The 18,242-nt window shown below is 35.6% G+C and overlaps 1 protein-coding gene across 1 annotated transcript in view; it reads right to left on the bottom strand.

The window, feature by feature from the left end:
• Nucleotides 1-18,242, bottom strand: part of LOC111004471 (laminin subunit alpha-1) — a 131,125-nt gene that overhangs the window by 58,466 nt on the left and 54,417 nt on the right. Inside the window, exons 9-18 of the mRNA XM_045629929.1 lie at nucleotides 14,206-14,352; nucleotides 13,803-13,910; nucleotides 13,051-13,213; nucleotides 12,257-12,444; nucleotides 11,559-11,751; nucleotides 11,311-11,399; nucleotides 10,305-10,444; nucleotides 9,815-9,962; nucleotides 9,193-9,349; nucleotides 8,547-8,708 (exon numbers count right to left, since the gene is read on the bottom strand). Of these exons, the coding sequence (XP_045485885.1) occupies nucleotides 8,547-8,708; nucleotides 9,193-9,349; nucleotides 9,815-9,962; nucleotides 10,305-10,444; nucleotides 11,311-11,399; nucleotides 11,559-11,751; nucleotides 12,257-12,444; nucleotides 13,051-13,213; nucleotides 13,803-13,910; nucleotides 14,206-14,352 (1,495 nt within the window). The remainder of the gene's footprint in view (nucleotides 1-8,546; nucleotides 8,709-9,192; nucleotides 9,350-9,814; nucleotides 9,963-10,304; nucleotides 10,445-11,310; nucleotides 11,400-11,558; nucleotides 11,752-12,256; nucleotides 12,445-13,050; nucleotides 13,214-13,802; nucleotides 13,911-14,205; nucleotides 14,353-18,242) is intronic.

Raw genomic sequence — 18,242 nt, 5'->3', positions numbered from 1 at the left:
GCGAAAACAACGTTCATAAAATCGATGGTACAGTCAGGTAGAATCACAAAATGCTAAGTTTTTACGATTTAATAAGTAAGAGGTAAAAGTGCTACAGGCTCGATGTCAATTGTTTAAAATTGTATATAAGATTACAGTAATATAAAGTTAATATATACTTAAAATTTTACATATTGTAAAAGATCTTATACAAAAATAATTCAAACTCTTAAAAATGAATTATTCTGAGCTATCGTGAATATATTGTGTTAATATTTTTACAATAAATTGATTTTGGGTACTTTGTATTAAAAGCGTATTGTAGACAATTTGGTAATGTTATGCAAACGGACAAACATATAAGTCAAAATAAATTTATTAATTTGTTATATGCCGTGCGTACGTTGTCCTAAGTTGGAAATACATGTTTTTGTAAATTGTTAAAAACAGCCGTTTTGTTTCGCATAAAAATTGCTTCATTATACGGTACAGACGCTACAAGAAGTGTTTTGTTAAATAAAAACTATGCATTATCCAAACTTTATTTAGCTTACAGATTAATTTCATAAGAGCAGCGTCCAAAAACGTTTCAACCCCAGCTGGCTGCACCAATGGTTTATGAATTATATCTGTTCAACGGACACTTTCTAAACCTTATCTCTATGGAAACACAGCATGCTTAAGAACTATAAATACATCTAAGATCAGAAAACAATAAAACACCCAAACGCTAACTTATATTTAGTGAAATATAAGCAATAGTATCAGTTAAAAAAACAAATCTATGGCATTATGTTATATAATTGTCAATAGACTGTTTTTATTAGTTTCTATGTTTGAAGTAAGTAAAAAAATAGATTTTCAAACAAATTATGTTGACGACTGTACATAGTACAAGCGCCAAATTAGTATGAACTTGGTTTTTCGTGAGGAGCGTTTGCAATAAAATTTTAAGTTTTATGTTGTTTTAGCAGAATCCATTCATTTGAAACATCTCTCTTTTAATAATCCTTGATAAACATTTTATATTTTTGGTCACCTTTTCAAATATTCCAAAAGGGTCTTAAAAACCAGTTCTCGAAAAAACTGTTTCTAAATTACTTTCATATTGGTGTGTGTGTAACATGTGTTTAAAATAAATATTATGTTAGTTTGAATTTTCTTAAAGAAATTTTCATGGGTTAGAAATGTGCAAAGCAAGCAAATGTTGAGTTGTTAATTTGTCTAATTGTGCTGGAAGCGGTTAAATGAAGTTATTGAGATTGGTATATACCACAGTTACAACGACATGTACCTGTCAATATTTTTCCAAGGTTTTCTTAAAAAACGGATTTATAATTCGATAGCATAGATAAATAGTAATATTTGCAAAATGTAACAATTTCATTACAAAGTAGCCAAACACAAGGCTTTTATAATATGTATGTACTGACGATTTTTTAAAGCTTTCATTAGAAGTCATTACTGCGAGCTTTAATAACGTCATAATATGATATAACCCTTCGGGTTATCACTGTATATACATTACAGTCTTTATGACACATTAAGGAAAAAAAGATATTTTAAACACCTTAGGAGATTTAGATGAAAATGAGACCTCGGCAAATTACTTTAAAGTTTGCATTCAATATTTAACTTCGGTTGGTTAAGTAGAAACTAAAAACACCAGCTTTAACTACAATTTGTAAAAGTTTGATTAAAAAGTCTTATTAAACTAATAAACCTAGTCAAATTAAAAAAAAAATTAAAAAATTCCACTACGTTACCTAAACATATATAAAATCTGGTTACTAACGTTACTCGGCAACGGGCTGGCCTTATCGCTAACTAGCGTTTTTTCAGCCAACCCTAGTATGGGTAAAATACAATAAGTGCATAAATAATTTCCAAAAAACAATCTTATAACCCAATAGTAGTTGAACACAACATACGAACATATTATCCTATTAATATTTCTCTAAATTGTCCTTAGTTAGAAGAATTTGATAGAATTAAATCAAAGTTTGATTCCCACATTTTTTGTTCGCATTCGTTCAGGTATTGGTCAGAACAGAAGGTTTTTGACGAACGTAACAGCCGCTTACCAAATATGTTTTAGCATTACTATATAAGTATACTAGAATTTAAAAAAATAAAACAACATAAAAGATAGGAGCTAGATAAAAGGGTCTTTTACGTACATTGTGTTGGAAATGTTCAAAGTGTGCCAGTATTTTATCAAGCATAAACTTTTTATAAGATCTGTCACAGTATAAATTTGTTGCTATAAATTAATTTAAAGTACGCTCAACGTACAAAACCATGTACGTCATTTAAAACTCCAAAACACTTCAAGCATTATTGTCCCTTTAGTAATTTAATCACACCGTGTTGATCGACTACATTATTATAATTATTAACGACTCTAATAAAGAAACATACCATGTTTCAATCCATACCACGTTTTGTGGAATGGTTGATACCTCCTGGTGGTAGGATTTGGTCGCGGTCGCCTCTGCGGGGCGCAAGACCCCGCACAGCATAGCAAATAGAACCTTTTGTCGCGGACTTTTTCAGCGGCCTTCAGCCTCTCTCGGGCGAGTCGGCCCGCACATCTGCGAGGCCCAGTGGTTTCTACAACCACTGCGACAGCCGCTAATATGAATAACCACCGCATCATGAGCACATCACGAACACAACACTATCTTAACATTGTTAGTTTTTGCATTGTCTAAGCATGTCCTTTATTTTTGATGCAGTATAATAATACTGGTCTAAATAAATACGATCGGCGTTTGTTTTTACGTTGTTTGTGTACGTTGGTATACACGTGCGTTCACGCTAGACACGGCGCGCGAACTGCACAGATTGAAGAATGAAGCCGCCTTGAATCTCGAAGCTAAACGCATAACTTTTTACGGAACCCAATTGAGGATTTTATTAAGTGTCAAACTCGTTTGTCTTACTACAGTTATACTAATTGGAGCGGTCAGTCGCGAATACCATTGATAACTGCAACGGTATCGCAAATTATAGTATTGCAGATTTTGTGAACAATTTATCTTGACTACGGGCTTTTAATACATTTTTTATGTGTTTATATATTGTTTCGTTGTGTAAAAGAAATCACTTGGCGATTAAAAAGAGTGGCGAAGAGTTTATTGCCAGTTATTTCTTCCCTTCTACGCCCTTGAATTGAGAACTGGCAGTAAATGTAATTTAATTTAACAATTGATTTAATTTTTTTGACGTTCATAAGTGTAGTTGTTTACCTATATGAAATTATATATTTTGATTTGATTTTATATATTCAATAAATTATCTATAACATTAAACCTGCTACTTATTTTAAAACAATGTAATATTGAGAAGGTAGCTGGTTCATTGTGGTGTGTGGATCCAATTCGAACCACTAGAGAACGTCAAGTATGGAAAAAGTGTCCCAGATAAACGCCATCAGCGTTTTATCAACTTAAAAAAAGACGACTTAATTCTTTGCAATACTAGAATCCTTGTGTTCATCAGCAGTCTAATGAAGCCGGTATCATGAGACAGATAAACCGTGGCGGGTGGTCACCTGATTCGCTGCTGATAAATTGCTAATACTTCAGATTAAGCTGTTTACAGCTTATCTTTGGGTCATAAAGTTTGATTTGTGAGTTGAGTAATAATTATTAATTAAAATAAATTCTATTTCTAGCGATCGAATTTATCGGCCTATTATCAAAACGCAATAGAAATTTTTAAAAGAATATCGATCAAGGCGATGTTTTTACACATATTAAATCTATCTACACACAAGAAATATTATTATTTTTTACTATACATAAAAAAATAGCTCACCCATGTAAAGAGTAACCGTATATTTCAACATACAAAAATGTAATTCGATCCTCGGACAATGAAATCAGTGGCCGTAAAAACGTATGTAACACTCATTACACGTGAGTAACCTGATACTACCTGTCATGCTGTTTTCATTTATATTTGTTTAAATAGTATCTATATCATATACAGTAGGGTTACCCAATAATCTGTGGTGAGTAACAACCCGGCATTGTTTTATCTAAAAAAGGATAACACATAGCAAAGCATAGTAATGGTATCCTTCTGTGCGCAATAATGTTTTCCTTCAACATTCGAGTAAATGTTACAAGTGCACATAGAATGAAACTCCATTGGTGCACAGTAGGGGATTGAACCTACGAACTCAGGGATGAGAGTCGCATGCTGAAGCCACTAGGCCAACACTGAACGTACATGTTTTAGAATACTATATAGTCAATAAAAAAATATTACCTCGAGACTTGATAATAGATGTATAGTACATCCTCATTCCGTACGCCACATTGACCGGATTGCGATCACTATGTATATATATATATATACATATATATCTCTATATAAAGTGGTTGCCTGGAAGAGATCGCTCGAAAGCGATAAGGCCGACAGTTACCCTCGTTTTCATTTCATTTTCATTTCATTTCATTTTTGCAGTTTCTGCAACGAAGTCTTTATAAATAAATAAAAAATATATACATATATACAATGTCTAATTCTACGTGACTAGGCTATTTAGCTTTAACGAAACCGTTCCTATAACCTACATAGCAATCCTTGACATGCTCGGCGCGTATTGAAATAGACTATTAGCAATAAATTCTTCATCATTAAACGAATTAGATGTATGGTCATTAAAGCTCTAACATAGTTAGCGTATGTAGGGTAATATAAATATGTATGTATTACGGTTCAACGGTTCCTATATCGAAAATACAGGGTTTATACAGGATAGAAAATATGTCAAATGAGCCTTGTACGATCACCTAAAAAGTAATTAGTGGTTACAAGAATGGACACAGAATCGAGCAAAAACTTCAAATTGTTCGCAAAAGAGTAACATCTATGTCTCCCTGATATATATATATATATATATATATAGACTATATACATACAAACATACTTTATATATTTTAGAATACTATGGTTAGTTCATTAGATATCTAATTAGGCCCTATAACGGTTGCTATAAATGATTTATCAAGGAGCGGTACTAATAAGAGCATAAATCCAGGCTCTCGAATAATAGCTCGCGGCGTCTGCTTCGACGTACCAGACTTGCAGGCTCCATCTAGGTTTAATAACAGGTTTTGTGTTTTGCTATTTCTAGCATTTTTATGAAAATTCCTTTTTTGAAATGCTAAATATATATGATACTCTGTACGATTTAAAACTGCATTATCATATTATTTGTTTCAACATCGAAAATATAACTGACGCTTCTTTACATAGATAGATTAAAAATACTATTTAAAAAATACCATAGGTAAATTCAGTTCAATACAGTTTTGTGCAATTTTTTTCTAGCACAGGGAGCAAACGGGCAGGTTGAGTGTTACCGCCGCCCTGGACACTCAATGCCAGAAGGCTCGTGAGTGCCGGCCTTTTAAAAATTGGTAAGCTCTTGTAGTTGTGGAACGGCGGACGTCGAGGTTATACGGGTGGAATTCCTCGATGTCCGATGATGAAACTCAGCTGCAGGCATTAATCGGATCAACTCCTCTGGACACACAATGCTGTAAAAAATGCAGAGTGATCCCACATTAAAAGGCCGGCAACGCATTTGCGAGCCCTCTGGCATTGAGTGTCCACTTAACATCAGATGAGCCTCCTGCCCGTTTGCCCCCTGTTCCATAAAAAATCTACGCAACGCCAGAGGATCAAGCCGCTCTGCGATGAATTGGTCATCGACGATTCGAACCGCTTTTAGCAGTTGTCCGAATTTTGAATAAACTGCTTCAATGAAATTTACAATCCGAACAAGTTTTCATTTACCTTTGAAAAAGAACAGACACGGAAATGTGGTTATTCGTATATAAATTTGTAAGTAGACATAAAACATATCAAGTCGATAAATTAATTCGTTCGATACAGATGTTGACATGTTTATTTGGTCAGGATAATTTACTGTATAGATCTACTTAAGGTCTAAACATAAGACGATTATCATATGATTAGTACTTAATTTATGTCCATTTTATTCGTATGTTTTACTATGAAAGTGAACTACTAGAGTTCAGTTATGTTTTTCAATCATCTTAAGCATTTTTGCCTTACTTGGGAAGAATATGAAAGGGTCAAAGACGAGTAACATAATGCTAATACTATATATTTCTAGAATAGCTAAAATATTAGCAGAATATTAGTAGAAGAAATATTAGTACAATAGCTAAATATAGAAACAGCTTAAATTTAGCTAACGGTAGCACATACAATATACAAACAAGTACAGCAATAGTCGATGCCCCTGGTACATTCACAATGACGACATCTATAGGGATCTTAATGTAGAGGACGTCGTCACAGTAATCAAATATATTTCACAAACAAAGGTTCATTGGGTGGACCACGGGCTTAGTAACAAATATGTTTTGTATTTTGTAATCGGACTCATAAAGTAGATGTTAACCTCTTCATCTAGATCGGACTTTGCGGGCTTATTTTAATATTAAATAACAATAAAAAACAATCCTACTGCTCTAAGAAGAATTAGTAAAACATAATTCGTGTTACGTATAAGAAACTTCATGTTAAATTTTGCTTCACATTGCTCAAGATTTATTATTGACATTTAATGGAAGACCAGATTTTATAAACTATAATTACGTCCGAACTCCCGGTTCGATCAGAATACAACCCCTCATTGAGAAAAAATGAGTGTTTATTTTTGTTTTCAACAAAAATATGTTAACCGAGCCCATGTAATTGTTATCAATTTATCAAATGTTTGCAAAGTAATTTTGAAGAATATGTTTTAACTGTAAAACTTGTTGTGTTTGTTTATTATGATTATAAATCAACATTTATACACTGCTGTTCACAGTAGTAGTAATGTGAATTATGACTGGTCTTTGTTAATGAGGACAATTTAAGATGATAGCTCTTTGTTCTATGATTTGGACACTACATATGATGTTCATATTGTCATCCCAATTGCAGAAATGTCATTCAAAAGTGGTTGTATTATAAAATGCACTCGGTTAATCAAATTTTGCTTACGGTAGGTAATAAAAATGGTCATTAATATAGAACGTATACGGTAAGATGGCCGTTCTCATTCGATATCTTAGGCATACACGACAGAAAACTTATAAATCCTTCGTAAGGAATCATATTGGCTATAACTTTTAAATTATTGAGAATAAACATAGTGCTGCGCATTTAGAAGACTTTGACTTTAAATACTCGATACGTGAAATATCGTGTGAAGTTAGTAGCAAGTGACGTCCGTTGTCTGGTTCACATGTTGTTAAGAAAAAAAACATCTTATTATGTATGTAATACAGTAAAATGTAAAAGTAGAAGAGCCTTTTTCATTTCTTGCAAAGTAAAGTAAGAAAATAAACTTCACATTTTCTTTCCTATTTTTATATCTATTTCCCAATTATTTTTCTAAGCACTTTTCGAATGTATTACAGTCACAGTCAATAAAAACCACAATGACATTTACAAAACATATTCTATCTATAATATATTTGACAGCAAAGCATTATATGAATATGTTATTCTATTATATATTTTATTATATATTATAAATACACCGTATCAACTTTCCCTGGATACTTCCACAAATATTTCAAGATCAAAATTAGCCAAATCGATCCAGTCATTCTGGAGTTTTAACGAGACAACAGAACAGCATTTCATTTTAAAAAAAGCATATCTACTCGTCACTACACTTTGGCCAGTCTTAACAAGAGAAACTTAGAAGCTCTGTAAATTACTAGCGAAGCGGAAAAACAGCATATAGCAATATGAATCACTGGGCAATTGCCTAAAACAATGTTTACAATATTAACCAATACATAAAGGTCCTTTTATCGCGACTCGTATGGAGAATCGTGTATGGTACATAAAGTGATTGTACACAAGTGATCAGACCCGGCGGCGTCTTCCCGGTGGGCCCACATTACGCAAATTGCGACTTGCGCCTCACAGCAATTTTGTTATTATTGTAAACAAACAATCGCTCACTGTGTATTGTTACATTGAATAGGGCTTTGTATGTTAGAATGTGGATTGGTCAGTGTACACAACAATCTCTTCCTACTCAGTAGTAATAGGAAAATTAAGTAATTTTGTTCAATCAGTTTTGTGGAATTTGTATCCGGATTTGTTCTTCTTTCTAATAGAACATTAAATGCTCTTTTGAATCCAAATATCTCTATGATAAAGTTGATACATTAATCAAGACCCTAATCATAATAATTTCATAACACGACGCTTAAATTTTGTTTTACATACTTTTTTCTGATTTAAAGGATACAAGAGTTTATATAGGTACAAGTATTGCAAAGCTATTTATTACTTTATAGTAAAATACTGACATTTTGTTATCGGCTGATTAATTCCGCTATCTTCAATTTTATAGTGATATTTCGATAAGCCTACATGAAACGTCTATATACAACCAAATTAGATACAGAAGATAATGTAATGATGTATTTAAACCACCTATCAAAATTAAATGTTTAAAATTAATGTAATAAATTATTATGGTCTCTCTCCATTTTACTTATAGCACTTACCTCTACAGCCGTCAGCAGTAAGGTCCCAGTACTCCAGTTGGCAAGTATCGCAGTGAGGGGGTAGAGCGCCCGCGGTACATTCACAGGTCCCGTTTTCTGTCTCACACACAGGACTGACAGCTGCTATTCCACAACGACAGGTCGGACAGCCAGATTCTACATCTATATAAAATAAAATATTTGTATTAAAAATGAAACAAATTCAAAAATGTGTCTGATTTTGCGTCTATTTATGGTAAGAATATTCTTAGTCAGGCTTAAGCGAAGTCTGTTTTGGCGGAAACTAAATCAAGTGTATGCCATTCGCTTAATGAGCGCGCTATGGACGTATCAGGCACAACTTGCAACGTTTAAAAATTGTATGGAATTATACTTTTTCATACAAAAAACATGTTTTGTCTTATACAGTCTTAGCACTGTTATGGTTATAGCATGGCGCGATATGCTAATTTCCTTTAACCGCTAAGGCGAGGAAAATTATATGATGCTTTTTTCTGTTTGTAAATATTATGATAATTTCTGTTAATATTGTAAAACAGAAGTAAGATTAAGAAACCAGATACACGTCACAAAAACATGATACAGGAATTTTTCTTATACAAAGTAATGAAATGAAATGATAGGTTTAGAATTTACAGATTTTTACCTCCATATCCTTTTGCACAGGTATCACAGGTTTGTCCGGCCCAATTGGGTGCGCAAGCGCATAGACCTGTACGCGCGTCGCATGCGCTCGACAGCGCACCACGGCCACAGGAGCATGACACGCACGAACCGTCATCACCTCCAGACCAATAGCCGTCCTGCATTCATCAAATACATTGGGCACCAGTAGTAGGGTAAATTTCAATTGTGTATTTCATATCGCATCTACCTTTAACGTATACGTTTTTCTACGGCCTATAAAACATGGGTTTGTACTGTGTTTTTACTATTGTTATTTACACGTAAAATAAAGAGGTACATATGTGGCTTATATGATTTATGATAGTATAGGTAAAAGCTATTAAAAATAAAACATTGAAACAACATTGAAATTGAAAAAATTGAAACTAGATTTAAGTTTGAATATCGTTCTAGAATACGGGCCCTAAAGTACTTACTACATAAAAAATTAGGAACAATTTAATATAAGTGGTGCAATTGAAACAATTATATTCTCGTTTGCAAGGAATGAACTAAACCGTTAAACTTCAAATAACATCGAATTCTTCTACCATTATATCCAGTTCTGTCACAATTTTCCATTTTAACTGTTTATCACCTACCTGACATTGGTCGCATCTCTCTCCTTCGGTATGAGGTGGGCATACGAGGCAAGCACCAGTGCTGGCATGGCATGGCCCTCCACCGCATGAACACGGAAGACAAGACCCACCAGGCTCAGTAGGTGAGCCCCAGTAGCCGGAGTCACACCTTCGAATCGTCGGAAGTCAACGGATTTAATAATATATTTTTTTTAATTTTAGATATACACTTAAACCATTCGTTCGTAGCAGTTAGTTAATTAAGACAAGTTTCTGTGTGTTTTCCGTTGCTTTATTAACCAGTCATTGGTAAGCGAAACTGGTTTTTTTAAGCATAAAAGACAAGCTTTTGACCACATTATATGCTTTGTGATATTAATAATAATAATTTAAAATTAATCAAAAATAAATTCAAATGTTTCTTTATGATTAAAGATCTTTAAGTTATAATGTAGTTAAATTGTGAAGAAGTGTTTTAATATTAAAATAAATGTATATCTAAAAGACTAACATCTCACAATGGTCTCCTGTATATCCATCAGGACACTGGGTGCAGACGAATTCGTCCCCATCAGGTCCAGCGAGTGCGCAGTTTGGACTGAAGTTGTTACTAGCTTCATATAATGGACAAGCGCATGGCTTGCACCCGCCCTAAAACAGAGAAGAGAAAAATATGCTAAACTTAAACCGAAAAACAAACAAAATTGGTAAATCGGTTTCCCAGTCACGTGATGTTATCCTTCCTCAATAAATGGACTTTCACCATGATTATGTTTGTGTCGCAGCAGCATTATTTTAGATTCAATATACGTAAAATAAAATAAAAACAAATATAAATAGATAATGTAATTGATATTAGTAATTAACTTATTATCGCTACGTAGCAACGCCAGTGTAGGATTAGATTACAACTCTATATATGTTTATGGAATGTTTACCTATCTATAAAGTGGTGTTGGAAGAGACTTTTGCGAATGCCGTGGCAAGAATTTCATGGCAAAGCCGTGGCTTTGCATCTATGCAACCAAGTCATACATATATAAAAAAAATAAGGTTACATTTGTTAAAGTAACGGGCACCCATATGGAATAATAACAAAAGTAACACCTACAGTGGATTAAGCACATAAAATTCATAAATAATTAACAAAAAGAAACTCAAAATAACATGTAACTAGAACAGAAAGATAATATATATATAATAATATAAACAAAAATGTAAAAGCTTGTCCAAAGGTTAATTGATTCACAATTAATATCTATAAGTAGTAGCTAACGAGGCAGACGAAAAATGATCAAAAAGAAATTTTTTATATAAATTTAAAGACTGAGCTCGTCTGATATCAATTGGTAAGGAATTTCATAGCAGGATAATTTGCACAGTGAAGGAGGAGTGATAGAATTCAGTTTTAAGAATTAGATTGCCAATGTGTTTTAAAGAGTTTTAGCGTTATATAATTATTACTAAAGCGTTATACGTGCTATTGGGCCATAGTAATAAATGTATAGTAAACATACCGTAACAGGATTTCCGTAGTGTCCAGGCAGACATCGTTCGCAGTGTGGCCCTGTCGTATTGTGTTGGCACTCGCCGCATGGACCATCCACTGAAGACAATTACCATGTGATATCCAAAAATCGATATAGCATAATATTAGTTTGTACTTCATTTAAATAATCTTTAAGAAATATAAGACAAGAGCCCGGCTCTTAAATTAGAGAGAGATGAGGATGAGGTCCTCACGTATAGGATTCATTCAATATACCTGTATTACATCCAGCGTGCATATTGCACCCGCAAGGCACGCACTCAAAGGAAGGTTGGCTGCCGGAAGCTCTCTTGATCTTCACGTGTGTCCAAGAACACTTGGAACAGTGTGGACCCTCGTAACCGTTAGGACATACGCAAACTTCTTTAGCGCTGTGGGAACTTCTGATTTCGACGCCTTCTAATCTTACCTGAAAAAATTTAAAATTAATAAAGTTTTCTCGTCCAAGCTGCCGCGGCCAAGGCCTTTGATTTTAGAACTGGCAGTAAATTTTAAGAACTTAAGTACACTAAAATATAATTTAAAGAAGTATACTTGTGTAGATTGTGTTTTAAAATATAGAAGGGTTTTTTTAAATATTTTACTATACTGCCCTGCCATCGTGTCCAGGGACTTTATATATCTCACATTTTTTTTTTCAACAAACAAAAAATACATTTCACTGCTACTATTTGTAAAATAGTGTATTGGAAGCGTTACGCGTCGGCAAAAACATCCCGACTACATTGGTAATATTTTTATTATAACAATATTCATGGGCGAGCCGGGCGCAATTCCTCGCGAGACCCGCTTTTTCCGTCTTGTTTATAATAGGGTTAGCAGAAAGTAAAAACATATGTATATAACAAATATAAACTATTCAATATTTGTGTTTTGGAAATAATCATGCTTTGTTATTAGTCTTATTATTATACCTCATCCTGATCGTTATGAAAGTGTGCTCGTATCATGACACTGCGCAGGTCACTGAGGACGTCCAACAGTTGACTTCTCGTCGCAACTTCACTGTCCTGGTACCAGCTGCCCTCACGAAGTGAAGCGACTAACTCCAGCTGCCCAGCGTTCTCGTGACTGCTGTTTATGTATGTTAGTTTTTTACCACCTGCAATTGAAGTGCTAGAATAAGTAAGTTTTGTATGTCAGAAATAATATTTGTCATACAAATTACATCGTCAAAAAGAGTTTTTAATTTACATAGTTCATACTTTTATCGAATAGTAAGTAATAAAGCAATGGATCAGTCCCGATTTATGAAGAAATTTTAATTAATTTCAATCTATACAAATTTTTAATGCATGAAATGACAGCTATAAACAATAAACTCATAAAACTGGCGGACATCTTTATTTTTAAATGTCTCATCTATACTAATACATATTATGAAAATGATAGATTTTACTGGTTTGTTTGTTTGTTTGCATTGAATAGACTCCAAAACTACAGGACCGATTTAAAAATTATTTCACAATTCGAATGCTACTTTATACTTTACATTATGATAATAGTAAGGTTTCTGTATGTTAATATGATAGTGTAACCCAAGGTGACAAGGCGAAACTATTGACGAGAGAAAAGTTACATATTCCGTTTACTAACTGATATTCTGTTTGCATGTAAACGTATTTTTACCGAGAAAAGGTTTAGGCTGGTGAAACTGCAAAGCAGATCTAGTGTATAAAAAATCATAAAGATGTGAAGATCAACATACCATGAGATATAAGAATGAAGTCTGGTCCAACAGTTGGGCTTCCACCAGTATCGCCTCGCGCTACGCCCCAATACAGACTCGCTCGGATCTCACCCCCATAATCTTCCAGTCGCTCTCCACTGTACGTGTTTGACAACCAGTAGAATGACTCCCAACCTTCTACCTAAAAAAAATTGTTTGATAATTCTTGAAATTAGATATAAGTTTGATTGATATTCCTAAATACGGTCGGTGGCCTTCTAATATACTTTTTTTTAATTTATGGCAATAGTTATAATTTGAAAATTCTAAATCATTTATTTGTTTAGGTAACACAATATACATTTATGAACGTCAAAAAATAAATATACATAAAATGCTTCTAATTGTATATTTACAGTTCTTAAATCAAGGGCGTAGAACGGACGAGAACGGGCAATAAATTCTTCGCCACTCTTTTTAGTCGCCAAGTTTTTGTTTTACGCAATGTTTGTGATGTGCATCCGTTACACCATGTTCCACATGACATCTTAAGTAATTAATAATAATTAAAGAAATTAAAAACAAACATTTGTCTCAGATTGTCAAAGATCCTCAGGTGTCAGGTCAGATCAGTAGGAGGCGTGGTGAAATAGGAACACCCACTTACATTCTCGTGGGAAAAACACACAAAGAATGGTATACTTCGAAATTTCGAAAAAAACTTTTCGTCTTCTCTAAGAAAATTCCTTTACTTTAAAAGTTAATAAAAATACATTTACACAACTACATACCTCATAGGTGATGAGGAAAGGTTTCCCCTGTTCATCCAGCGAGGGTTCCATGGTCTCTTGAAGATCGTCGTCGCTGATCGCCCAGGCCTCACCCAGAGGCAATACCACCTTTCCTCCAGAACGAATATTACTTACTATTTTAAACATTTTAAAATCGCATAGCTATATAAATAATAATGATTCGCCACTGGGTGGTAACAAATCGTTTTAAGGGGGGGGGGGTTCCTGCTCAGTTCTGGTCATGGTCAAATAATGAATAAGGAATTTTTTTAATTAACTGTCTAGAGATTCAATTGACTCTCTGATTTACATAATATACAGAGCTAGTTTTTTGAAAGTGATGATTTAACGTGTTATCAAGCGTATCATACAATTATTATCAATAATCACTTATCAAACTCACGTCTGGGTAGGGGTGGGGTCGTCGATCGATGCGGCATGAGTCGGCAAGGTGTGAACAGTAACACGGGAGACAGCCCTCTGTAATATCAGCACTAAGGCCAAAAAATCCCGGTGCACACTCATCACAGCGCTCGCCAATCACGTGGGTCTGGAATTATTTGAAATACGAATGTTTACAACATTAATTTCTATACTAAATAACGACATTAAATTAATATCATATCCAAGTCTCTCATTCAAAAAACTTAAAAGTAAAAATCTTTGTCGAAGTTCACACTTACTCCAGTCTAACTAATTGCAACAATTTAAATTTAATTCTACCACCATTAGGTTCAATAAACAATAATAATCAAACGTCTAATAGCAAACAGTTTAACCAATTTCTTAATGACACTGGAAGAAACTAGCTAGACAAACGCTAAACTAGTTAAACGCTAGTGCTTATAGATGTATATTATATTGTTACGAGCTAGGGGATCGGATAGAAAACGCCGTCGAATTATTCAAGGGTTTATTTCAATAAAATCTATGAGGAATTCGTTTACACTAATATCTTGAAATTACGCACAGAAAAACACTAATAACACACACAATGAAACACTGTCACTAATCACTTAAATCACTCTGTACTTTATCACTGGTATCACTTAATCGCACTTTTTCTCTTCGCTGTTTATCGCTTGGAATCGCATTCAAAACTGAACTGAGTGGTCGCGTTTCGGCTCGCTTATATATCCCTGGGAAGAATCTCGAACGATGTTTCCGATGTTTACGAGAACTTTCTAGGCGGGAGCGCTACTGAGTAGCGATCGCCTAATTCTAGAACGCGCGTACTTGCTATCTCTTTCTCACACTGCTACGTGCTTGTCGTACGGCGTTCTAGAGTTCTCGGTCTAGCTTCGAGAAGGTTCTTATCTTTTCTCTCTTTCGCGTATCAAACAGTGCTTGTCCCACACCTAGAAAATTCGTTCTAGAATATTCCTTCATCAAAGGGGTATAACCAGGCCTGAAAACGCCTGAAAACGGGTCTGCTGAAAAGTGTACCATTCGTCTATACGTGTTCTGAAACCGACTGAAAAAATGTTTCAGCCTCCTGAAAACTAAGGCAACATTATGTAAATTTTGATTTTCTTATATGTGATTGATCCTCTCCTGAAACGGTCATAAATCATATTTCAGCCTGCTGAAAAGTTCTCTGAGTAGTGGAAAAATCTAAAAACATTGCAGTTGACCCGTCTTCGTAACACTACCCTCTCCTTAGACATGCTCGTCCCGAGCATCATTACTTCCTTTATAGGGCGCCAATCGATTTATGTGAACGACTTTCGGTTTGCTCCTTAGACCACTCATTTTCTTTATCCGGTAAGTAACGTCATTAATCTTCGTGACTATCGTGTATGGACCGTCCCAGTCGGCTTGAAGCTTTGGTGATTTTCCTTTGCGTTTTGTCGGGTTATGGAGCCATACCTGCGAGCCTTCTTTAAATTCTATGTGATTCGTCTTCCTGTCATACCTTATCTTCGTAGTCTCACTTATTTTGCTTTGTGATGCTCGTACGTGTTCATGGATTTCATACAGTCTATTACGCAGATCCGCCGCATATTCTGTAACACTCTCCGGGGTGTCAGGTGGTCGTCCAGTTACAATATCCGCTGGTAATCTAAGTTGTCTCCCAAACATGGCTAAAGCAGGTGTAACGTTCGTTGTTTCATGAACCGCAGACCGGTATGACATTAAAAATAACGGAATATACTTGTCCCAGTCCTTTTGTTGGCTGTCCACCAATTTTGCCAAATGCCTTTCCAAGGTTTGATTAAAACGTTCCACCATTCCATCTGACTGTGGGTGATATGGAGTAGTCCGCGTCTTATGAATTCCCATTAACCGGCATACTTCTTGAAACAGTTGAGACTCAAAATTTCTACCCTGATCACTGTGCATCTCCAAGGGTACTCCAAATCTAGAGAATACGTCATTTACAAGTATCTCAGCTACTGTAGCTGCCTCTTGATTAGGAATAGCGAATACTTCGGGCCACTTTGTAAAATAATCCATAACAACCATGATGTACTTATTTCCTTTTTCTGTTAACGGAAATGGTCCGGCTATGTCAACTGCTATCCTCTCCCACGGTGCTCCAACATTGTATTGCTTCATACTTGCTCTAGTTCTCGTCTGTGGGCCTTTAACAGCTGCACAAGCTTTACATTTCCGAATCCAGTCTTCTACATCTTCGCGGCAATGTATCCAATAAAATCTCTCTTTAATCTTCAGAAGAGTCCTTTTCACTCCCAAGTGCCCGCCTGATGAGCCATCATGATACATTTCCAATATGTTGCGAACCTTGGATCTTGGCACAACTAACTGCAGATGAGATGCATCCCCTCGAGTGTTTTCCCATTTGCGACATAATACTCCATCGTGAAGAACTAAGCTATCCCATTGAGCCCAGTAACTCTTGGTCGTGGTGCTAGTAGATGCAACGTCATTCCATCGCGGCTTGATAGCTGAAGATTGCATCCAGTCCAGAATTGGTTTAATGTCAGAATCTTGTTGTTGCTCTTCCTGAATTAATTTCCCACACCAATCTGGACTAATGGTGTCTGTCCTTAGTATCCTCATATGGGCAACCTCTCTACCTTCGTGTCTTGTACAATGTTTGCAATCGTCTTCACATGGCCTTCGAGACAATGCATCTGCGTTTCCGTGGGCTCTGCCCTTGCGATGTTCGGTAGCAAAGTCATACTCTTGCAGTTGTTCGATCCATCGAGCCACTTGTCCTTCCGGATTCTTGAACTGAAGTAGCCATTTTAATGCAGCATGATCTGTTCTAAGACGGAACTTCCGACCTAACAAATATTTGCTGAAGTGCTGCAGCGTCTTCACAACAGCCAGTAGTTCCCTCCGAGTGACACAGTAGTTCCGTTCTGGTTTCGACAACGACTTGCTGAAGTAGGCTATTACTTGCTCGTGCTCACCTTTTACTTGTGATAGTACACCTCCAATGCCAATTCCACTGGCATCTGTATCTACCACAAATTCGCCATCTGGATCCGGGTAGCCTAGTATAGGAGTCTCACATAGGTGGTTCTTGAGCTCATTGAACGCATATTCGCACTCTTTGTCCCATGTGAATCGCCTCTTTTCTTCGGTGAGTCTGTGAAGTGGTTTTGCAATATCCGCGAAATTTTTCACGAATCGTCGGTAGTAAGAACATAAGCCTAAGAAAGCGCGGACTTCAGTTTTATCTTTAGGTACTGGCCACTCTTTTACCGCAACTATCTTATTGGGGTCTGTTCGAACACCATCCTGCGATATAATGTGACCCAAGTAGCTGACTTCTCTTTTAAAAAATAAACATTTCTTAGCACTAAGTTTCAGGTTGGCTCCATGCAGTCTGGTGAGCACCCGTTGAAGATTCCGTATGTGATCATCGAAGTCTTTCCCAACGATGACTACATCATCCAAGTACACTAAGCAGGCTTCTCCTATCAGCCCTGACAGTACTTTCTCCATTAGTCTTTCGAAAGTGGCAGGTGCATAGCAAAGCCCAAACGGCATAACTTTAAATTGCCATAGTCCTTTTCCAGTTGAGAACGCTGTCTTCTCTTTATGACTTGGGTCTATCTCCACTTGCCAGTAGCCACTTTTCAAGTCTAAAGTTGTAAACCATTTGGCCCCACTTAAAGTATCCAAGGTGTCATCTATTCTAGGTAAGGGATAACTGTCCTTCTTCGTGATATCATTAAGACGACGGTAGTCGACGCAGAACCTTAAACTGTTATCCTTTTTCTTGACTAAAACTACTGGAGAACACCAAGGGCTAGAAGATGATTCAATGACATTATGGTTTGACATTTCCGCAATCATCTTGTCTATATTCTTTTCATATGCGACAGGTACTCGTCGCGGTCGCAAACGTATTGGTGATTCACTTCCAGTCTCAATTTGATGTTTGACTACTCCTGTTCTTCCTAAATCTCCATCGTGTGTAGCAAACATGTTTGAAAATGTATTCAATAGTTTCTTTGCTTTCGC

The sequence above is a fragment of the Pieris rapae genome, chromosome 10 (genome assembly GCF_905147795.1).
Source record: "Pieris rapae chromosome 10, ilPieRapa1.1, whole genome shotgun sequence".
Classification (NCBI taxonomy): Eukaryota; Metazoa; Arthropoda; class Insecta; order Lepidoptera; family Pieridae; genus Pieris; species Pieris rapae.
Note: the sequence above shows the minus strand (reverse complement) of the source record. Positions and strands in the feature narration are given on the sequence as shown.